Source organism: Balaenoptera ricei, chromosome 15, assembly GCF_028023285.1.
Source record: "Balaenoptera ricei isolate mBalRic1 chromosome 15, mBalRic1.hap2, whole genome shotgun sequence".
In the NCBI taxonomy this organism is placed as follows: domain Eukaryota; kingdom Metazoa; phylum Chordata; class Mammalia; order Artiodactyla; family Balaenopteridae; genus Balaenoptera; species Balaenoptera ricei.
This window is the reverse complement of record NC_082653.1, coordinates 85,823,345-85,846,908: the sequence shown is the minus strand read 5'-3', so window position 1 is coordinate 85,846,908 and position 23,564 is coordinate 85,823,345. Positions and strand designations below refer to the sequence as shown.

Below are 23,564 nucleotides of genomic sequence, written 5' to 3'. Positions count from 1 at the left end.
TTTGGAAGAAGAATGATGGGGCTGGAGAGTGGTGGGAGAGGGCAAGTAGTCCCAGGCGAGATGGAAGAGGTGAGCAGAGGCTGTCCAGAACAGACCCTTGTAGACCGTGGTGAGGAATTGGATTTTGTTGGGAGGTAGGGTGGGGAGAGTGTCTATGATCCCGTTGCCTTTTAGGATTCCTCTGAGTGATGCTTCCGATAGTTTGAAATGAGGTGAGGGTGGAAATGTGGAAACCAGACGGAAGCCTTTTCTCACCCTAAAGTGAGAGATGATGGTACCCAGGACATTGATGGGGGTGGAGAGGGAGAAGCGGTTAGTTTCTAACTGTACTTTGGAAGTAGAATCTGCCCTGTTTCCTGAGGGTGTGGCTGACTGGATACACAAACATACCATAGCCAGACCAGTAAGTCCAGGACCCCAAACAACCACCCCTGCAGCCATCAGCCCCAAACACTGGGACTTGATCAATAACTGACAACTGCCCTCAGTTGTGTCCCCACTTCCAACTTAGGACCAACCAGGGAAAACCAAATACGCTCCCCTAACCACTGACATGGGATGCCCCACTTCCAGTGAGCCCGCCTCCAGCCTTGCCAGGTGATGGCCTCCAGGCAGAACCCGCCTGAAACCTTCTCTTTTTTCACCATGAAGCTTCCCTGCCTCTGCCTGCCTTTGAGTCTCTGCCAAACCCAAGTGATGGTGGGCAACTCTCTTGCTATAGCAAGTGCAGAATAAATAGCCTCTGCTTGTTCTCATTTGGGTGGTTTTTGTTCACTCCCACAGTTGTGAGAGAGAGACAGGCGCCACTGACTGAGGTGGTGAAGGCCTAGGGGAGGAATGGCTTCAGGGAAACCCAGAATGTGCTTTGAGTTTTTAAGTTGGAGATGCTCCATGTGGAGTCCCTGTCAAGGGGAGAGTTGGCCGCAACATTCTGGAGCCCGGGGGAGAGGTCAGGGCAGAAGGAATAAATCTGGGAGTCAAAAATAGGATGGTACGAGAGAAGGGATGACATATCCTTAAATAGTGAAAAACTGGAAACGTCCTAGACACCCATCAACTCGGCATTGCTGTGTTAAACGTGGTAGGAGAGCCGTAGAGTGGAATCCGGAGCAACTTGTAGAAAAGAATGGCTTCAATCTGAAGTGACCTGGAAATGTCCCCAGGGTACATGGTTAAGTGGAAAAGCAAGAGGTAGAGGTGGTACTTCCATAGTGATGGAGTAGGGAACTCAGCAGACCCCTTCTCCAGGAAAGCAACAATTTAACTGTGAAAATATTCCAGAACAGTCATTCAACATCTCTGGGAATGGTCCTCAGGGCATGCAGCAAATAGAGCAACAGTCTTTCAAGAAAATCTACGAAATCTGCTATGGAAAAGCAGCAGTCTGCAGCTTTTGAGCCAGGAACCCCTATATCACCCACCCCCAGCGCCACGTTACAGAAGCTCTACCGAGGGCTGGTGGTGTCAAGAAAACCGGCTCCTTCTCCTGCCAGCTCAGTCTAGGGCTATGGTTTCACCCTGGGAGGGGAGGACTGCCAGCGTTTCTCATCACCCCATGCTGCAGAAGCTCTGGCCCCGGCCGATGGGACCAGCCCAGAGGACTCCATCTCCCTTCTCCACCCAGTCCTCACCAGGTGGGAGCTGTGTGCATGGCATCGCTGAGATCACTGAGGCCCCCGTTGCCCCCACCCCGGTCCACTCTCCACCCCTAGAGGTGCCTGTGGAGGAAACCAGAGGCTGCCACCGCGCCCCTCCTGTGCTCACTTGAAGAGCTTGGAGTGACATGCGTGTCACTCCAAGAAAGGCTGGTCCAGAGATCTGCACGGAGGAAGAGGCAAGACTTGAGGATGAGGAGCTCGGCTGCTGTGGCTGAGGGGACTGGCTCTACTGGGAACCCGGAGCTGAACATGCCCCACCTAAAGGGAGAGCTTGCACATCTTGGTGGAGATGTGCAGAACATCTCGAAGTTTAAGAGAGAGAGCCAGAGGGAAAGACATCCAAGAAGAGCCCTCCTGGGATCATAGACAACCCTGGGGGCAGGAAGACTGTTCCCACTCAGGAGCATTCAGAGCAACAGGCGAGGTCAACTTGAAAGCATTCCCCACGCGCATCCAGCCCCATCCAAACAGGTGGAAGCCTCCTTGGCCCAGGGGGCTCGCCAGAGCTCCTGACCTACAGCCACTGGAGAGCAAGCTGCTCCCACTCAGTGGCTGCTCTTGGAAGCCAGGCTTTAAGATGACAGCCCGGTCAGCCCTGGCCATCTGGAAGACAGATCCTGTGCCAGGGCCGCGCCCTCCCAGGAGAGATCGTAGAGAGAACCCCAAGCTACTAGTGTCTGGCTGAACAAAGGGCAGAAACAAGTAAACTCTCCAAGCTGTGGTGGCAGCTTCCACGCCACACACACAACAGTAAAGGGCAAAAATCTAACTGGCCAAGAGGGTTACGCACAACCTTTGACCTGTAAGTGGCTTATGCTGATCCAGGGGCGACCCTAGGTAGCCAGGTTAAAAGGCAAAAATAAGAGGAAAAAATCTGAGCAGGGACATCAGAGGTTTCACGCTGTGGGATTGGGGGATGGGGGGGATGGAAGTGACTTCTCAGACTTAGTTCAGCCAAGTCACTGAACAAATAAGCAAACGACCAAGCAAACAACAATGACAATGACACAGGGGGTAGGGGTGGGGGTGTGGGGAGGATTAGTAGCCAAAATCGCTACAATATATTATATAAAATGTCCAGTTTTCCAGAGAACTTATGAGACGTGCAAAGAAACAGGATAGCATAACCCACACACAGGCTTCACTGGAAAATTCTACCAAACATTTAAAGAAGAATTAACACCAATTCTTCTCAAACTCTTCCAAAAAATAGAAAGCCAGGGAACATTTCTAATTCATTCTATGAGGCCAGCATTACCCTGATCCTAAAGCCAGAGAAAGACACCAAAAGGAAAAAAGACAAACAAAACTACAGACCAATATTTCTTACCAATAGAAAATCCTCAAACAAAACAAAACAAAACAAATACTTGCAAACTGAATCTGACAGCTTATTTAAAAAAATTATATTCCATTACCAAACAGAATTTATCCCAGGAATGCAACATAAGAAAATCAATCAATGTAATACACTACATTAATAAAATAAAGAACAAAATGCGTGATAGTCCAATAGATACAGAAACACTTATAACAAAATCCAACATCCTTTCATGACAAGACACTCAACAAACTAGGAACAGAAGGGAACTTCATCAACATGATAAAGGGCATCCACAATAAACCCACAACTAACCTCACACTTAACAGTGAGAAACTTAATGCTTTCTTTCCCTCTAAGATAAGGAATAAGACAAAGATGTCTGCTCTTGCCACTTTTATTTAACATTGTACTGAAGTTTTGTCTAGGGCAATTGATCAAGTAAAAAAATAAATAAAAGGCACCAAGATTAGAAAGGAAGAAGTAAAACTATCTTTATTTGCAGATAATGTGCTCTTGTATAAAGAAAATCATAAGGAATCTGTTAAAATAAAACTGTTGAAGTAATACACAAGTTTAGCAAGGTTGCACAATAAAAGATCAATATACAAAAATCAATTGTTTTTCTATGCACTAGCAATGAACAATTTGAAATGAAACTAAGAAAATTCCATTTACAGTAGCATCAAAAAGAATAAAATACTTAGTAATAAATTTAACAAAACAACTGCAAGACTTGCATACTGAAAACTACAAAACAACTGCAAGACTTGCGTACTGAAAACTAAAAAACACTGTCAAAAGAAATTTAAGACCTGTGCACAATTGTTGTCATACACATTACATCTTTTACATTATAAGCCTGTCTACACAGTTTTATAATTACCTTTTATGCAATTGTTTTCTAAATCAGATAGAAGAAAAGAGTTACCAAAAATACATTTATACTGTCTTTATATTTGCCTATGCAGTAGATTTTCTTGGGTTCTTTATTTTTTCATATGGATTCGAGTTACTGTCTTCTGTCATTTCATTTTAGCCTGATGGCCTTTAGAATTTTTTGAACAGGTCTGCTAGTGACAGATTCTCTCAGTTTGTGTTTCTTTGTCAATTCTTAATTTCTCCTTTTTTAAAAAAATATTTATTTATTTATTTATTTATTTAGGCTGTGCCAGGTCTTAGTTGCGGCACGTGGACTTCTTAGTTGCAGTAAGCATGCAGGATCTAGTTCCCCGACCAGGGATTGAAACTGGGCCCCCTGCATTGGGAGCGTGGAGTCTTACCCACTGGACCACCAGGGAAGTCCCTCTCCTTCTTTTTTTGAAGAATAATTTTGCTGGATATAGAAATCTTGATAGTCCTCCCCCCACCCCCCTAGCACTTTGAATATGTCATCCCACTGCCATCTGGTGACCATCTTTCCAATGAGAATTCAGTTGCTAATTTTATTGAAATCCCTTATTTGTGATGAGTCCCTTTTATTCTTGCAGCCCTCATGATTCCCTCTTTATCTTTGACTTTTAACAGTTTGACTATGAGATGTTTAGTTGCAGATCACTTTGAGTTTATTCTACTTGGCATTCATTGAACTTCTTGGATGTGCAGGTTAATGTCTCTCATCAAATTTGGGAAATTTACATGCTTTACTTCTTCAATTATTTTTTCCACACCATTTTCTCTGTCTTATCCTCCTGGGAATCTCATTATGCATAAGTTCAGGTTTTTTTATTTTTCTATTTAAAAAAATTTTTTTAATTAATTAATTAATTTATTTGGCTGCACTAGGTCTCAGTTGCCACGTGCGGGATCTTCGTTGCAGCATGCAGGATCTTTAGTTGCGACATGTGGGATCTAGTTCCCTGACCAGGGATCGAACCCAGACCCCCTGCATTGGGAGCACAGAGCCTTAGCCACTGGACCACGAGGGAAGTCCTCTAAGTTTGTTTGTTTGTTTTTTAATAAATTTATTTATTTATTTATTTGGCTGCGTTAGGTCCTTATTGCTGCGCACGGGCTTTCTCTAGTTGCAGCGAGTGGGGGCCACTCCTCATTGCGGCGCACAAGCTTCTCACTATGGTGGCCTCTCTCGTTGTGGAGCACGGGCTCTAGGTGCATGGGCTTCAGTAGTTGCAGCACACAGGCTCAGTAGTTGTGGTTCGCGGGCTCTAGAGTGCAGGCTCAGTAGTTGTGGTGCACGGGCTTAGTTGCTCTGCAGCATGTGGGATCTTCCCGGACCAGGGCTTGAACCCATGTCCCCTGCATTGGCAGGTGGATTCCAACCACTGCATTACCAGGGGAGTCCCTAAGTTCGTATTTTTGATGGCGTCCCACAGTTCTCTGAGGATCTGTTCATTTTTCTTCAATCTTTTTTCTTTCTGTTCCCCAAACTAGATTTTTCTCAGTTGATTCATCATTAAGTTTGCTGATTCTTTCTTCTACCAGCTCAAATCTGCTGTTGAGCCCCTCTAGTGAATTCTTCCTTTCGGTTATTGTAATTTTCAACTCCAGCTTTCTGTTAGGTTCTTTTCATGACTTCTACCTCTTTAATGAGGTTCTCTCCATGGCGAGGCATTGTCATCATACCCTTCCTTTAATTCTATAGTTATGGTTTCCTTTAGTTCTCTGAATGTATCCATAATAAATGCTTTTAAGTCCTTGTCCACTAAACACACCATGTGGGCCCCTTCATGGGCAATTGCTTTTCCCTGTTTTGGGGCCATATTTTCCTGTTTATTTGTGTGTCATAGTTTTTTTGTTGAAAATTAGACATTTAAAATAATACAGCAACTCTGGAAATCAGATCCCCTTTCCCAACCTAAGCTTTCAGGTTCTTGTTTTTGTTTGTTTGTTTAGTGACTTTTCTGTACTAATTCGGTAAAGTCTGTATTCTTTGTTGTGTGCAACCAGTGAAGTCTCTGCTCGTTTATCTTAGTGGTCAGATAACAATTGAATGGAGAGTTCTTTAAGTGCCTTGAATCAATATGTCTCCCAGCCTTTGCCAAGGGGCTCTGTGTGCATGTTGGGGTATGCCTTCAACACTGCTGCAGGCATTTTACAATTCTGCCTTAGCCTTCACTTCCTACTTGTGCAGGGCCTCAAGATCAGCCATAGGTGAGATTCTAGGACCTTCTCAGGTCTTTCTTGGGCATGTGCACAGTCCTGCACATACACATAACCCTCTAGATTCTCAGGAATATTCCAGGAGCCTTTCAAAGTCTCCTATGCACATCTCATTTCCCAGTTATTCCTTTAAGTTGTTGTTTTTCTTTTTTTGGGGGGAGGTGTCTCTTTTTAGCCCCAGTTTGTAACACTACCTCAGGCAATTGCAATTATTAAACAATTGCCACTGATCGTTATAGACAAATATCTTGCAGATCAAGCTATCCACACAGGTACTGGTAAACTTTTACTCAAATCAAACACAAGCTTTGAGAATTGAGTTTTTCAGCAAACTGCCAGACAGGTTAGATAGTGACCATTCTCTGGGGATGGGGATTTGGGGAAGCCCCAAGCCCATCCTGCCCCCTCCAGCAGCTGCTAGGCTGCTTGTTTTCACATCTATCACAAATGCATGGCTGATGGTTTTCAAGGCTACTGTGGATCTAAGAAAGACAGAGGAGGTTAGGGCAAATCACAATGCCACAAAGTTTACTGGTGTTTGTTTTCTTTGGTTTTTTGTGTGTTTTTTTTTTGTTTTTTTGGCTGTGTTGGGTCTTTGTTGCTGCGTGCGGGCTTTCTCTAGTTGCAGCGAGTGGGGGCTACTCCTTGTTGCGGTGCACGGGCTTCTCAATGTGGTAGCTTCTCTTGTTGCAGAGCATGGGCTCTAGGTGCGTGGGCTTCCGTAGTTGTGGCTCACAGGCTCAGTAGTTGTGGCACGCGGACCCTAGAGCGTAGGCTCAGGTAATTTTGGCACACGGGCTTAGCTGCTCCACGGCATGTGGGATCTTCCCGGACAAGGGCTCGAACCCATGTCCCCTGCATTGGCAGGCAGATTCTTAACCACTGCGCCACCAGGGAAGTCCCAGCTTACTGTTTTTTACTGACATTCAGTTGTGTTACTTGAATAAATGCTTCTTAGCTTGTTGCAAGCCTTTAGTTAATATCCAGAGTTCTGAAAAAGTTGATTTTTGACAATTTTTGTCAGTGTTCTCTTTGCTTTTATGGAGGAATGGTTTTCAGAGATTCTCGCTCCACTATTCTGGAAGTGCTTCTCCCATCCATTCACTCTTTCTTCATAGCATTCTCAGGAGGTGAGTTATTTTAGCCCTTGTGATTATTGAGGAAACTGATGCTCACAGAGGTTAGGTGACTTACCTAAGGGCATATACCTGGTAAGAATCTGAGCCATTGTCTGATTTCAGTGTTCCATACATCCTGACCTCTCTCCCACTGCCTCACCTCATGCAAGGTGCACTCCACCATCCTTTCTCTCCAGCCCTTTGTTCCCTCCTCCATGCCAGCTGTTCATCCTACGAGTTTGTTTAGGAACTTGCTTGTGGGAGGATTGCTGATCTCTCAATGTTGCACATAAGAAGAATACTTGAGGAATGTTCTAAGCACTTGCAGATGACGGTTCTGTTCTATGGTTGGTAAGAGGAAGGGAAGCTCCTCTCCCTGGGACTGGCATCAGGCCAGTCACCTAGAGGAATGCTGAAGTGACGATAGAAACCCCTTAGCATCCTTCCTGCCCTACATGCCATCAGGAATGGCAGCCCATGCTGTCCCAAGTTGAGCTGGAACACGAGGGTGTATGACTGAGTCACACACGGGTCAAGCTCTCTGGCACAAATCCAGCCTGCTCTCCAACAACATTTGTCAGCGTATCCCAATACCAAGCAGATAATAGAGCAGTGAAACAAAAACTGAGTGAGTGGGCAGCTGCCCTCAGCTCCGGCCCCTCCCAGGCATCAGGAATGGAGGCCTGGGGTGGGGGGAGGGGAGGGATAAATCGGGAGATTGGGATTGATGTACACACACTACTATATATACAATAGATAACTGATAAGGACCTACTGTATAGCACAGGGAACCCTACTCAGTACTCTATAATGACTTATATGCTAAAAGAATCGAAAAAAGAGCGGATAGGGGAGTTCCCTGGTGGTCCGGTGGTTAAGACTCCACGCTTCCACTGCAGGGGGCACAGGTTCGATCCCTGGTCGGGGACCTAAGATCCTGCATGCTGTGCAGCGCAACCAAAATAAACAAATAAAATAAAATCTAACACCTAATTGTTAAAAAAAAAAAAAGTGTGGGTATATGTATATGTATAACTGATTCACTTTGCTGTACAGCAGAAAACTAACACAACATTGTAAATCAACTACACTCCAATAAAAATTTTTTTAAAAAAGGAATGGGGGCCTAGAATTTAGTTCTCTGGGAACACAGAGTGAACAACACTGACAAAAATTCTGCCTTCATGGAGCTTATGTTCTAATTGGGAGGGGGCATTATATGACACATTGGATGTGATACGTGCTATAGAGAAATATAATGCAAGGAAAGAGACAAGGAATGTGTAGAAGGGTGGAGGTTACTGTTTTCAAGGATATTCAGGTGTCCATACCACATGTCTTCTGACCAAGTAATTTACATACAGGTGAAGGAAGCTTGACAGTGAGCTCTTGCCCTTGGAATTCACCACCCTTATCATGAGCCCTGTTACTCAGTAGAAGACGGAATGGCTTACTGCATGTTCAGTTGTGGTACCAGCTAAGAGACCACACCCTGTGAGGTCAGGGTGTCATTCTACAATATGCAGTACACGGCTGCAAACTAGGAGTGGAAGGGGTAGTGTTTTCTTGCATATTACATCTAATTATTCACTTAAGAAATTTTCGTTTCCATCCACACAACCCTATGTTCACTAGATTTTGAGATCCAGTCACCTATTACTCCAGGGAATAGAGTCACAGTTCTGGTAAATTGGAAACAGTCAAACCCCTGGCCATTCAGGGATCTTCACTTGCTGAACCAGTAGAGAGAGAAGGAGTTACTATCCTGAATGGACAGATAGATTCTGACAGACAAGGGGAAACTGGGTGGCATTTCAAAATGAAGTCAAGGACTGTGTCCAGAGCCCAGGGGATTCACTTGGGGACCCCTTTATGTGCCTTTGTTCAATAATAATGGTCCAAAGGAAACTGTGCCAACTAATACAGAACCACTTAAAGACATTGCTCCTGCCCTATATCTTGACAGGCATTCACATATACGTATATTTATACATTTAAATATGTATATGCCCATAGAGCCAACCACTAAAGTATCTCCAGCCCCCTCATGTCCCCTCCCAAACAATTCCCCACCAGAAGTAACCACTATGCTGCCTGTTTTTGACTTCATATAAACGGACTCATATGGTCTATATCCTTTTGTGTCTAGCTTTTTTCACTCAATATTACATCTGTGAGATTATCCATGGGTGTATGTCTTTTTCATTGCTGCATAGTATTCTTTTATATGAATGTACCACAATTTACTTAATCATTCTGTTGTAGATGAATGTTTGGGTTATTTCCAGTTTGGGGTTATGAATAAAGCAGCTATGAATATTTTTACACCTGTTTTTTGGGGGTAATATGCACTCATTTCTTTGAGTATATACGTAGACGTGAAATGGCTGAGTCATAGGGAATATGCATGTTTAACACTAGTAGATACTGTCAAACACTTTTACAAAGTGGTTTTAACAATTTAGACTTCTACTTACAGTGTATCAGTGTTCCAGTTGCTCTGCATTGTTGCCTGCACTTGGTACTGTCAGTCGTTTTAATTTTATCCAGCTTAGCAGATGCTTGGTAGTATCTTGTTTGCTCTTAATTTGCATTTCCTTGATGAGTATTGATGATGACCACTTTTGCAGGTGCTCATTCACCATTTTGATATCCTCTTCTGTGAAGTGTCTGTGCTCAAGTATTTTACCCACTAAAAAAATGAGTTGTCAGTATTTTCCTCATTGATTTGTACAAGTTCTTCAAATATTCTGGAAATAAGTCCTTTATCAAAAAAATATGTATTGCAAATATATGTATCCCATTCCAACCTCTCTTAATGGTCTCTTTTGATGAGCAGATGTTCTTAATTTTGATGAAGACCAATCTTTTATTTTGTGGTTAGTACTTTAAAAAATTTTTTTTAATTTTATTTATTTTTGGCTGCGTTGGGTCTTCATTGCTGTGTGCAGGCTTTCTCTAGTTGAGGTGAGTGGGGGCTACTCTTCGTTGTGGTGCGAGGACTTCTCATTGCGGTGGCTTCTCTTGTTGTGGAGCACGGACTCTAGGTATGCGGGCTTCAGTAGTTGTGGCACATGGGCTCAGTAGTTGTGGCACATGGGTTCAGTAATTGTGGCTTGCAGGCTCTCGAGCGCAGCATCAGTTGTTGTGGTGCACGCACGTAGTTGCTCCGAGGCACGTGTGATCTTCCCGCACCAGGGTTTGAACACATGTCCCCTGCATTGGCAGGCAGATTCTTAACCACTGTGCCACCAAGGAAACCCTGTGTTTAGTACTTTTTAAAGTACCTGTTTAGACGACTTTGTTTACACCAGAGACATTAAGGCATTCTCCTGTGTTTTCTTCTAGCAGCTTTATTGTTTTACCTTTCCATATTTAGGTCTACAATCCATCTTAAATGAGTGCTTGAGTACGGTATGTGGTAGGAGGGTCTGCATATTTTATGGAAAAGACCATTCTTTCCTCAATGATTTTCTTTTCTTTCTTTTTTATTTTTTTTGGATTAAAAAAAATTTCTTTTCAGTCCAAAGTTTTTTTGTTTTGTTTTGTTTTAAATTGAAGTATAGTTGATCTACTTTCCTCAGTGACTTTCAATGCATTCTTGACTCCGTGGCTAGAATTAACAAACTTGATCACACCATTCTGTATTTTCAATGGTGGCATGTTGCTCTTGGTACAAAGATCAGTCTCTTGCCTAATGTACCTTTTTTTTTAAGATTGTTTTCTTGGGGGGGGGGGTTTTGACCATTTTTAAAGTCTTTATTGAATTTGTTACAATACTGCTTCTTTTTTTTTTTTTTTTTTTTGGTTTTTTGGTCAGGAGGCATGTGGGACCTTAGCTCCCCCGCCAGGGATGGAACCAGCACCCCCTTGCACTGGAAGGTGAAGCCTTAGTCATTGGACCACCAGGGAAGTCCCTTAAGACCCAGCCTAGTCCGGACACCTCCTGTTTCTCAAGCCAAATCTTGTGTCATGTGTCCCACTCCAAACTCAGACACACACCATAGAGTTCTTTGGCCAGGTCACACTGTCATCCGTGGACCTTGGACATACAGAACGCTTCCGTTCCTGAGGTCGGTTACCTGCTACTCAAACTTCAGGCCTCATCTCGTCCAGGAAGCCTTCCGGGCTGCACAGTCCCTGTCCCTTAAGTCTAGGTTAAGCGACCTCATTACGTGCTTTCATTGAACCCCGGCTTTGTAATTGTGTTTACCTTTCCCACTGTAACTTCGCTGAAGGAAAGGAGGAGGCCTGTTTAGCTCACATGGAAGGCACTCCCTAAATATTACTGAATGAATGAATACGTGTAAAATAGAATCCTCCCCAGAGACCCAAAACGCGTGGGCCTTGGAGAAACAACGGGGTTTCCAGTCTCAGATCTAACACTTAGCAAATAAGTTAATATTTCTGAGCCTCAGTTCTCAAATTCATAAAATAGGAATGCAACATTCCCTACAAAGCATTGCTACAAGCACTAAATAAGAACGCACGTATCTGGCACAATGATTGGCACGCGGCCGGCCCTTTTAATATTAATAAAAAGATGGGGGCGGGGGGCACGGAACGCCTACTCTTTACAACGCGCTTGCGCGGCCCCTGACCCGCCCGCAAGGCCAGCCCATCGCGCCCCCGCGCGTCCCCACGCGTGCGCGTGTTCGACCGGAACCCGGGGCCAGGCCGGAGGTGAAGGGGCGGACCTCCGCAGTACGCCTGCGCCATGGGAGGCCGTGCGCCGAGGAGGCGGGGCCGCGCAGGCGCGCCTGGCAGCCCGGCTCTGGAGCATAAACAAGAGCGGGGTCGGGATGAGGCGGCGGTTGATATCCGAGTGGCGAGTGGCGGCGAGCGGGGCCCGGCGCCGACCCTGAGCTCACCCCGACCTGCCCTCCCGCGCGCGAGCCCCGGGCCGGGCCCACCCGTCGCGCGCCCACCATGAACCTGGCGAGTCAGAGTGGCGAGGCTGGCGCCAGCCAGCTGCTCTTCGCCAACTTCAACCAGGACGTCACGTAAGGACGGGCGTGGGCCGGGGTCGGAGCCGGGGGCCGCGGGGCGGGGGCCGGAGCTTGGGGGCCTGGGGCCGGGGAGGGCGGAGGCATCCTCGGGGCGGGCCCGGCGCGTGCAGGGAGGGAGGGGCGCCCTCCCTGGGGACCCTCCAGGCTCTGCCCTGGAGCTGCGATCTCTGAGCCGGGAAAGCGATGGAGGTAGGGGAGGTATTTTACCCACCACGGGAAGGCTTTGTCTTTTCGGACCTCACTTCTCACAAAGTTGGGGCAGAACTTTGTGGCCTGACCTGTTGTCTCGGCCGCCTCTGGAGCGGTGGGGGTGGGTTTCTCCCCTATAACCCGCCTCCCTCCCGTTCCTCAGCTCTCTTGCTCCAGTCTTTTCTCTCTTCAGGCCCTTCTCCTCATCTCCTCGTCATCTTAGGGTCCCTTTGATTTCCTTTTCTTCCCGTCTCGCTGTTCTTTCTGACAGGTAACTTTGATGTCCTCCTCGAGCAAGAAACAAACTTAGCAGTAAACATGGTCTCTGACCTGGGGAGAAACTGAGCCAAGGGGGATGTGACAGAGAAACCCCCCCGAGAGGTCTCGGTGCTTCGGGGGCATGGGCCATCCTTATAGGGGAGGAGAGGCCCATGATGCCAGCCCTTGGATTTGGAGCGCTGTTTGTCCCAACCCATATGGGTTTAGTGAACGTTTATATGAACCTTTATATGAACGTGTGAGGATAGTTACTAGATGAGGTTTCTGGAGAAGGAAGGATAAGTTGTGGGACTGGAAGGGAGGAAAGCCATCTTGGGAAGTGAGTAAGAGGAAGTGATGTAAGAGGGGTGGAGGAGTGGGTCATTGGCTTCGTACCAAGTAGTAGGTTGAGTTGTTCCTGGCTGAATGGAATCAGCAAAGTAGAACATGAGATCTTTTAAAAAGTTAAAAGTCAGTTGTAGAATGGCAAGCCACCAAGTCAGTGGCGTGCAGTGGGTGCTCGATAGCACCTTCCAAAGTTGGGGAAGTAGTGCAGACAGCCCCACAGTGGGCCTCTGCTGGGACTTGGAAGGGAGCAGATCACCTCCTCCAACTACAGGGAGAGGAAACCGAAGTTGAGGAAGGTTCAGAGCAGAGCCTGGATCTTAGCCTCAGTTGACAGTGGAGTGGGGGCAGCTCTCCTGAATTGTCTTCCAGTGTCCTTTCCAATCTGCCATGCTGTTGTTTCTACCTCCAGAGTAGGATCTGGAGGACAGTGAATGTAGAAAGCAGACCGTAGCAATCTTTAAAGGTGAAAACTACTGAATACTAGCGTTCTGTATGACCGAAAGCCAGTCCAACAAAAACAATTTGGACCACCTGTTGCAGGAGGTTATAACTGAGATGAACTATGTTTTACTAATCCAAGTAGGCAAGAGGACATTTGCAAACCAACTGTGATTCCGTTTTTAAGCCCTTAGTATTTTGAGACCAGTGAGAATGGTAGCTTTATGGCTTTTTATGTCTTGTATAAATTAGAGGATTTCTGAAACATTTTCTACCATTCTTTAAGTTTTTCATTGCTCATCATTTATATTGAAAGGAAATCAAATATGAGAAAGCATTCTCTTTTGCTCTTATTTTAAATGGCATTCAAATACCACTTTCCCTATATAATAGAAGAATGTCACTCTGGCCTGAAATAAGGTCTTTTTGTACTTGGAAATCGTGCTTTCCCACTCCTCCGTGAGTCCTGAAGTTATTAGTTCAAGACAAGATTTGTGTGTCATAATTTTGACTTGCTAAAGAGACCTTGATATAGTATGAGCATAAATTGTAAGGAATAGTAAGTTAGGATTATACTAAAAGCTTATTGATTAAAGTGACTAATTTGTTTTAAATCTACACCTGAAAGAAATACAGAAGTTCTGGGGAGAGGCTTGACAGTTCACTCCTTTCCCTCCCTTGTCCATCTCCAGCATTTACTTTGATAGAGGAACACAGTTTTTCACAAGGCAAAGAATATTGGATCCACATTCACAGTATTCAGTGAGAAAATCTGGAAGCCGTTTCACTTAATAGAATATATATTCTACGTTATACAGTAATGCTTGAACAACAGTGTTCCTTTCATAACAAACTATATCTGTCCTGTCTTTCTGTTTTTCCTGGTAAATATGGTTTCAAATACTGTAGTATTTTTTTTTCTGTGATTCTTATTCTAAAAGTGTGAATGTTTTATTTGGGGTTTTTTTGTTTTGTTTTGTTTTTACCGTTTGTTTTTGTTTGTTTGTTTTTTTAACTAGAATTGGGAAAAAGGCATCAAGAAAAGCTGGTCCCCGTCATCTCCTTCCTGGCTGGTTAGTTCCAATCCTGGTTTCTGAAAGTAACACTTTGGAAGGCTTATCTTGAGGAATTTTTGGTTTTTTGATATCGAAGTTAAGAAACTAATGGAAGTGCAGAGTATCACTTGGACCTTCAACGGAAATATCAGGGACTTAAGTACTTGCAGGGGACCCCACTCAGCTTGTGGAAATCATTGATTGGGCAATGTCTACATCGTATAGAAACTACATTTCTAAAAGAAGTAGAATAAGGTCAGGGACTTGACTTCTGAAGTCTTCTGTTTGTAACATTGATGTTGTTAGTGTCTAAAAGTTATGGGCATAGAGACAGTAAGGCATTGGTCTGAACTGATTGCTTTCTTGCACCGGGTTTCTTCTAAGGTTACAGCAACTGTCCTGGAAGGTCACTTCTCTCCTTTTCCCTCATCAGTAAATCGAGGGGCTTGGAAGTAAGGATTCTTCCACCTTAAAGTTCTAGGTTGTTCTGCCTGCCATGTGGAGGATGTGTTTTGAGGAAGCAGGGCAGTCACTGGGGAGGGTATTGTCCAGCGGCAGTGGCCAGTAGAAAGGAGACTGGTGAGCCATCAGGATTTGGTGTGACCCATGGGACGTGCATGATGCACTTAAGGGAGAAGTTAAGGTTACTCCCAAGTCTCCAGCCTAGATTCTAGATGCGCAGTGACAGCACATTATGGGAGAAAGATCAGAGGGGGATTCAGTTTAGGGAGAAAGATGAACTCTGCTTTGGATATTACTGAGTTTGAAAGGCCTTAGGGATGTCCAGGTGGAGGTCTGGGATGGCCATGAGCTTACTGAGTAGGGCCCCAGGGCCGGCCAGGTCTCAGCAGCAGTTCAGGTGGCTTCCTTTTTATGGGTGCGACTGTTTCCACTTCACCCTATCCTCGAGTATGGCTCTTTGATGAAGATAATGAAAAGGGAGAACATTAATGGGCTGATCATGGGTAAGAGGGTAAAAAAAAGGGAGGTAAGAAAATGATTTTTTTTCTGTTAAAATGTTTTTAACATTTATAAAATTTTCTTAAAAATTTTTTTTTGTTTTTTAATGGAAATCACTGTCTTTTAGATACTGAGCACTCAAGTTTAAATTCAGTGACAGAGACTTGCAGTTAAAGATGGTGGATTAAACACAAGCATTTATTTTGGCTCCCTCTCAGAACCCTAATAAAATGTCAATGAAATATCAAAAAGATACTTAAAAAGGCTTAAACCCATAGAACGGGGAGACACTGGCAACAAAATTTTGGAAGCCAGCAAGTGGTAAAGGAAAGTGGATCCTCCATTGCTAGTGGGGAAAGCAGAGAACCAACCTACTTGAAACCACGAATCCCCCAAAGGCTCAGGATGGGCGGTCTCGGGAGCTCTGCAGTGGAGCGAAGTCGCGTGTGGTGAAGATCAAGAGGACTGGCCCAGAGTATGTTTCAGAAGCAGTCACTGTTCCTACCTGGTGCAGGACTTGGGCCTTGTCTCCAGAGGGTACAGCAGGGTCTCTGGATTTTGATGCCACGCGCAGTTGAAGGCAGGGGTATGGTAGTGAAGTGGGGGATTAAGTAAATATATGCTTTTTTCTGTTATTGCTGGGTTTTCCCTTTGTCAATAAAAGATCTCATTACCTTAAAAAACAAAAAAACAAACCTTACCATATAAACACTTAATGGGGAGTGAGATTATTTATTAGGGGAATCTCATGCTTATGTGTTACTGTACTTCTCCCATTAATATATCATATGGTCAGGCAAGTAATGAGATGTTATTAAAAGCAGAATCTCCAAAGAGGGGTGTGTGAACCTGACCGTTGATATTTGAGATGTAAATATCAAACCTATTTGTATTTCATATCATCCTTCAAAAATGTCTGCCTTTATTGATAAAGTATATGCTCACACTATACCACATGTACATATCAAAAAATACTTGGTGTATTTTTGCTTACATTTCCTACTGATTGGGGTGCGCAAGTAGGAAGCCATGCGATTAAAACTCTAGCAAAGGTATTTAATATCCTAAATCAGTTTCTGGATATCTGGAAGAATATCAGAGAGCTAATATTTGATCAGTTTTAACAAATTCTGCCCGTTTGGAGCACAGCCAAAATCCTGGGTGTATCAAAATCCAGGTCCTCATTAATTAATTCAACTCATTAATTTTGCCTGTAGAAAAAGCCCTCTCTAAGCTTATTTTATATATAAAACTAATAAGCTTGGTTTCCAAGTCAACAAATTTGAAAGCGGGAGGGGCTGCTAATGCTAGCAGGATGCTTGGGGAGCTGTGACAGCTGCCAGCAAAACAGAAGGTGGAGGGTGTTTTATAGCCCAGCACTGCAGACTGCTGCTTGACGTAGGCACACAGCACCCTCAGCTCCTTGTTAGGGTCTGAGAGCGCCGCTTGGTTATGATAGTAAAGTTGTTTCACGACGTGAGTCCAGTCACATGGTGAGGATTTGCCGTCCCATACGGAAAACTGTATGAGGGCGACTTTTATTTAAATCAGAAATGGTGGGATATAAGGTTTTGGTGCTTAAAATAGCAACCCTTAGTTATCTGGAAAACATTTTCCTGAACATCAATTTTCCAGAAGTTATGAATTGTTGAGATTTTGTTTTATTTTTAGCTTTCTTGGATATTCTTGTGTTTTTGTTGGCTCCTTATTGCTTTTCAAAAATTTACAGGTAACAATGCCTAATTATTTCACTGATGTGATTAATTCAATATAGTGAAGCATTTTTTTAGAGAAAAATTATATAAACTGGTAGGAGTTCCATTTCTGTTTATACTTCTAGGATGAACCAATTGCAATTTCAGTGTTTAGTAGTGCTTATAGCAGCTCTGTTCTTGGAATGTATTTCTTCTACGTAAGTGTGAAAGAGGTTGGAAAGCTCAAGCTTCTAATAGATGAAATGGTCATTAAAATAGCCCTAATTTTTTATCTTGGCGTACACGTACTCATCATATGAAATGTCAGTCTTCATTATTTCTAGGCTTCTGGTTTACCTTCTGTTTCCACTTGTTCTCCCAGACATTAAATACCAGAATGATCCCAGGATCTGATTCTTTGCACGTCCCAGCACTTCTTGCTTTATTATCTATCCTCTCTGTTTCTGAAAGCCGTGCTTGCTTCTTTTTACTCCCCTCCCCCTCGGTCAGTTACGTTCTGGACAGTAGTAATCTTCTATGAGGAAACACTTAATTTAGCGTCACAGCTCTCCTGCGCTAGGGATCTGGAGAGCTCAGAGTTCCCTCCAAGCCTCTTAGCAAAAGCAGCAGTGTTGGGTGATGAATATGGAATCTTACACACAAGGCCAACTATGTTATGTAGTCTTGCCATGAGTTAGCTCTTTAGTCTGTTTGATTTCCATCCTACTGCTGAGCCATAGCATAACGTAAGTGACTGAGCTGCATTTGTTACGGCCTTACTGCAGTGCAGAAAGACGCCATCATCCACCAAAGGTGTAAATATCTTTGTTTAATATTTACAATGTTATCCTAACTTTTGGACTCTCCCGTACACCAGGCATGTATATCAGATCACCTGAGAAACCGCACTGTGTTTTGAGGGGATCATTAATTTAGGGCTGATTACTTTTATTTGTATGTCAAACTTTAAAGTTTTTTCAATAAGAACATTGTCTATCTTTATTTTATTGACATTCACCTTTTCCTGGCTGTGAGGTGTGGCATCTTCCGCGCCACTCTCTTTTCTGCTCTGCCACCACTCACCTGGTACAAACTACATGAACTTATTTGTGCTAATTATGGGTAGAGATGATGGTGACTGTTTGGTAACATGGAGCTAGTTTGTGCGTTATCACTGCCTACACGTATCAGCTCTTATTTCTGAATTTGGCTTTTTTGCAGGTCTCTAGCTGTTGGTAGTAAATCCGGTTATAAATTTTTCTCCCTTTCTTCTGTGGATAAACTGGAACAGATCTATGAATGCAGTAAGTGTTTGCTTTATTTTTCCCCCTTCTTAAAATAGACAAGTTATACTTGAATTAGGTTGCATTCTTAAATTCACACATTATGGTTAAAATCCAAATACCCCTTGACTAATAATCTTCTTTCACCTTAGTCTTACCGAGAGGTGATGGCTATGACTGAACGATTATGTGTTCTCCCAGGTCTTTTTCTGTGCATTTGCATACTTATAAATGTACATGTGGAAATACTTTATGGGTTGCCATTTCCAATACATGATACCATACTATACGCATTATTCTATAATTTCTCCCCTTTTTTAATGCCATTTAAACCACTTAGATTTCTGTCATAGAGGGCTTCCAGAATTTGAAAAGTTTACATCCCCCTAGGAGTGATTTATTTTCTCCATTTGGCATTTTATGGTGTTTGAGTGGCTGTGTGTCAGATACCTGTGGGGTTGCAGGAGGGCCGTGAGCTTCGATACCTTGCTAAGTCATCTACTGTGACTTTACATAGATCGCTTCATGGACCTCAGTTTCTTTGTTTTTCGTGTGTGTGTGTGTGTGTGTGTGTGTGTGTGCGAGCGAGAGAGAGAGAGAGCGAGCAAGAGTACTTGCTGAATAAATAGTAAGTAGTAGGTACAGACCCTCCCGCAGTGAGAATGGGATGGAAAGCTTTGACTCTCGGCACATACATCTTTTTTTTTCATTGCTGTAGTTGTAAGAAGCAGTACAGATCCCTGTACCCTTCTCCCAGTTCCCCCAGTGGTAACGTTTCGCGGAAGTGCAGTACAGTATCACAGCCGGGGAGGCTACATGGATGTAGGCCACCTGTGTGTGTGAAGTTCTGTACAGTCCGAACACCCATCTAGCTTCCCGCGTCCACCACAGTGAAGACGCTGGGCCGTCTGACACCGCAGGGTCCTTCCTGTTGCCCTTGTAACCACACCTGCCTCCCCTCCCCCACTGCCACCCCTCCCCCACTGCCACCCCACCGTCCCTAATCCCTGGCAGCCACTGATCTGTTCTCTGGTTCCAGAATATTGTCTTTTCACAAATGTTACATAAATAGAAGTATGTAACCTTTTGAGATTGGCTGTTTTCGCTCAGCATCTTTCCCTGGAAGTTCACCCAAGTTGCCGGGTGTCAGTAGCGCCGTCTTTTCTGTTGCTAAAGCTGGTTGCACGTGCGGACGCAGCCCAGCTGTTTGACCCTCACCCAGCGAAGCACATCTGGGCTGATTCCAGATTTGGGCTGTTAAAAATATAGCTGCTGTGTATGGGGTTTTGTGTGGATGTAACTTTTCACTTCTGGGATTAATGTCTAAGTGTAGTTGCTGGGTTGTATGTGTGGTGTTCTGTCTTTGTCTTTTTTAAGTGCTGAACTGTTTTACAGGGTGGCTGTACCATTTTACATCCCCACCAGTAGTGTATGAGTGAGCCAGTTCCTCAGAATCCTTGCCAGCATTTGGTGTTACCAGTGTCTTTTCCTTTAGCCGTTCTTATGGATGTGTGCAGTGCTATCTCGTGGTTTTACTTTGTAATTCCCTAATGGCTAATGATGTTGAACATTTTTTCATGTGCTTATTTGCCATTCTCTTCAGTGAAATGTCTGTTCATGTTTTGGACCACTTTTTAATTGGATTACTTGGAGTTTTTTAATGTTGAGTTTTGAGAGTTCTTTATATATTCTAGATACTAGTCCTTTGTCATATACGTGGTTTGTAAATATTTTCTCTGTACATAATGATAACCCTGAAGCCTGCCTGTGGCGTGATCTAATTAAGAATTCTTGTTACGGAGGATTGAGGAGGTCAGTATTCTTGTAATTAGTCACACTGGGGTATGGATTCAAGGAGAGATTTAATATTTATCATTTTAATTATCTACATGAGCATGCAGTTTGGGGGGATTGAGTTTTCTCCTTATTAATGATGCCAGTATCTCCTTCCTGAATGTTCCACTCTTATGAACTTTGCTTTCACTGTGGTTTGGTGTTCCATTTTGGAATTCTCCTTTGCCTGTTAATATCTCTTAAGAAGGGAGAGTTTCAGTGAGTTGATATGAAGAGACATCTCATATATTCATTTCTGGTTCCATTCACTCCGTAAACATTTATTGAGGACCTGCTATGTGCCAGCCCTGTTCTGGCTGTGGAGACACAGTGGTGAGAAAGTTTCTGCTCTCATGACACTTATGTTTAAATGGAGGCAGACAAAGAACAAGGAAATACATTTGTGTCGGATGTTAGGCTGGGGACACAGTGTGGAGCGAACACAGATGTCAATACCGCCCCCCACCCTTCCTGCATTAACATGAGGTGAGGACCCAGGAGAAAAGTCCTTTCTTTGTGCCCAGTACTTGCGGTTGCAGAGTTCTTGTGGCCCACTGGGGCTCAGAGGCTCGCCAGGCTCCCTCCAGGCCTTGGCCTCCCCTCTCCAGGTCCGCCCTCTGGTGTCCCTCACCTCCATCAGCAGATGGTGTCTGACATTCCCCACCAAGCCCCCTGTTTGTCGCTGCCCCTGAAGGCCAGCACCCGGGCCCTTTACGGGGAGATGGCTGGAAGCGGGATTCTTAAAGTAAGTGTCCCTAACTCACGGCTCCTGCCTTAGAGTTTACTCCTTTTTTGTCCTCAGACTTGCCTCCTGATGCGTACTAAATCTTCTAAAAAAGCCTTTCTCCTAGCGTGTAGCTGGAAGGGGTGATCTGGGTGATAAAATCTCTCTGAACTACGGTGCTTGCTTATCTCAAGAGGGTGCTTCTGGAATCCCCAAATTGGCTGCCTTCACTTGATCGCACATAGGATTGTTTCCTGTAGGGAATTCCTTCAAAGAAGGGTCGCCTGATCTCTGGAAACAAGATTCCATTGGGCTTTTATGTATGACTGAAACATTTATTAAATCTACACGCCCATGAGCGCCTGAACCGTGCTGTTAAATTGTTGCTTTGGTGATTAGAGTCAACTGGTTTGACAACCACAGAATGGAGACCCAGTGCTTAGATAGGGTATCAGAATACCAAAACCTTGTCTTGACACCTTCTCAGTTTGAATCAGTTCAGTGACTAATTTGTTTCCTTGAAGTTTATCAAGTGGGTTTTGGTGCCTCATTTTTCAGAGGTTTTTGATGGAACAAAATGTGATGCCTTGATAGCATCATGAAAGAGTGGGTGTTTACTGACCAGCATGTTGAGGTGGTATATAGATTTCTTTGTTGTTGTTAGTGAGCTTCGGCCCTTAAAATAGGTGGGAATGGGCAGAGAGCTCTTTCAGGGTTAGCACGTGACACCGAAGCTGCGAAATTCTTTTGCCCCTAGAACAGCATTAAGTAGATAGAAGAACATCTCTTAGAAAACAGGTTAGCTTCTGAGTTAAGATCACTTTCCGGTATTTTCCTACATGTAGATTCTAGCAGAGTAGTACTTAATGCCTCCATATTCAGCCCGGCTCAGTTGGCTTGCCCCCTCGTGACTCTTGACTGTCCCTTGTAACGTCAGGTCTTTGCTGTCGGTCACTGCTGCTGGTACAGAAAGAATGAGCCAGAGCTGGTCTTGGGAGAAGCAAGATTGACAGCTATTTGTTCTGTCTCGTTTACTTAACAAACAAAAATCTTTGCTCAGCAGCACTGGAAGGTTTTTGTTTTTCAACTCTCTGTGTTATAGTTTCAAACGTAAGGAAAGTAGCAGGAACACCCACGTGTGCTTTGCCCCCTGTGTGTGCCCTGTTTGTTTTATCATTCTCTTTCCCTCTCTGTGTGTCCTTACAAGTGCAAATATGTGGTCTCTCTTCCCTGAAACATTACTGAAACGAAATCCTACCCTGTTAGGCAATATAAATAAAGGTTGTAGTTTTATTACTTATAAGATATCACAGAAGTTCAGAAGGAAAAGTTGGCCTTTTCAGATTCTACATCGTGTGTCATCTTTGCATTTTATGCTTCTGAGCTAGGAAATCATACCTCACAAAGCATTTAGTTCTGAAACTCAGCATAAGCAGGCTGGCCGGCTAGGTTCTGATTCGGCAGACCTTGCGCTGGCTGGAACATTCACCTCAGTGAGATTTACACGAATGGATCTTCCAGGGGAGAAATCCAGTAGCCTCTCTGCTTGAGTCTGTTGTGATGGAAGATCGGGTGGGCTGTACACTTGCGTCTCTTCAGAGCCCTGGGCGTCCGCAGACACGCCTGGTTGGGGAGTGTGCCGTGTTAGTTCATGGCTTTGTCCCTCCCCTCTTCCCACCATGGGAAGTTTTATCATCGCCAGCTCTGAACAGCACCAGCAGAAGCAAAACAACATTCTTTCTTTTTTCTTTTATTTTTGGCTGTGTTGGGTCTTCGTTGCTGCGCAGGGGCTTTCTCTGGTTGCGGCGAGCGGGGGCTACTCTTCATGGTGGTGTGCGGGCTTCTCATTGTGGTGGCTTCTCTTGTTGCACAGCATGGGCTCTAGGCGCACGGGCTTCAGTAGTTGTGGCACGTGGGCTCAGTAGTTGTGGCGCACGGGCTCTAGAGCGCAGGCTCAGTAGTTGTGACGCACGGGCTTGCTTACTCCATGGCATGTGGGATCTTCCCAGACCAGGGCTGGAACCCGTGTGCCCTGCATTGGCAGGCGGATTCTTAACCACTGCGCCACCATGGAAGTCCCAACAACATTCTTTCTTAAATGAAGTAGTTTCTTAAATTAAATTTTGGATAGGCACTCTCTAGGAAGAAAGTGTGGCAGAAACTGTGGCCGAGGCCACATCGAAGGGCCGTGGAAGCAAAGGCCTTAGACGCCGGAGGCCGCTGGGGTTTGCGCTCAGGCTTTCTCCGTGGTCGCCCTGCGTGCGACCGCCCTGCATCTTTTCACTTGGGCGCGCTGCTCCTCAGTTACCAGCCTGATTCCTGTGCGCTGGTGTTTCTCGGGAGCGCTGAGCTGTGCGCGCCTCAGTGCGGTGGAAAGGGACCGCTCTGGGTCTGTGGGCTCTGTGGATGCTTGTTTTTAAACGTTCTCTTGGGAGTGAGGTGTAACGTAAAAACGTTAAAGAGCTGGAAACAATGCAGCAGAAGAATAACAAACCTAAACCACTAGCAATGTGTAAAAGCAGGTTGCTTTATGAAGGTGTGTTCCTGAAGAGATCT

General features: G+C 44.6%; 1 protein-coding gene across 1 annotated transcript in view; it reads left to right on the top strand.

Moving 5' to 3' along the window:
- Nucleotides 1–11,951: 11,951 nt before the first annotated feature.
- WIPI2 (WD repeat domain, phosphoinositide interacting 2) overlaps nt 11,952–23,564 on the top strand; it is a 30,164-nt gene continuing 18,551 nt past the window's right edge. Inside the window, exons 1-2 of the mRNA XM_059896026.1 lie at nt 11,952–12,220; nt 18,390–18,472. Of these exons, the coding sequence (XP_059752009.1) occupies nt 12,147–12,220; nt 18,390–18,472 (157 nt within the window). The 5' untranslated portion in view covers nt 11,952–12,146. The remainder of the gene's footprint in view (nt 12,221–18,389; nt 18,473–23,564) is intronic.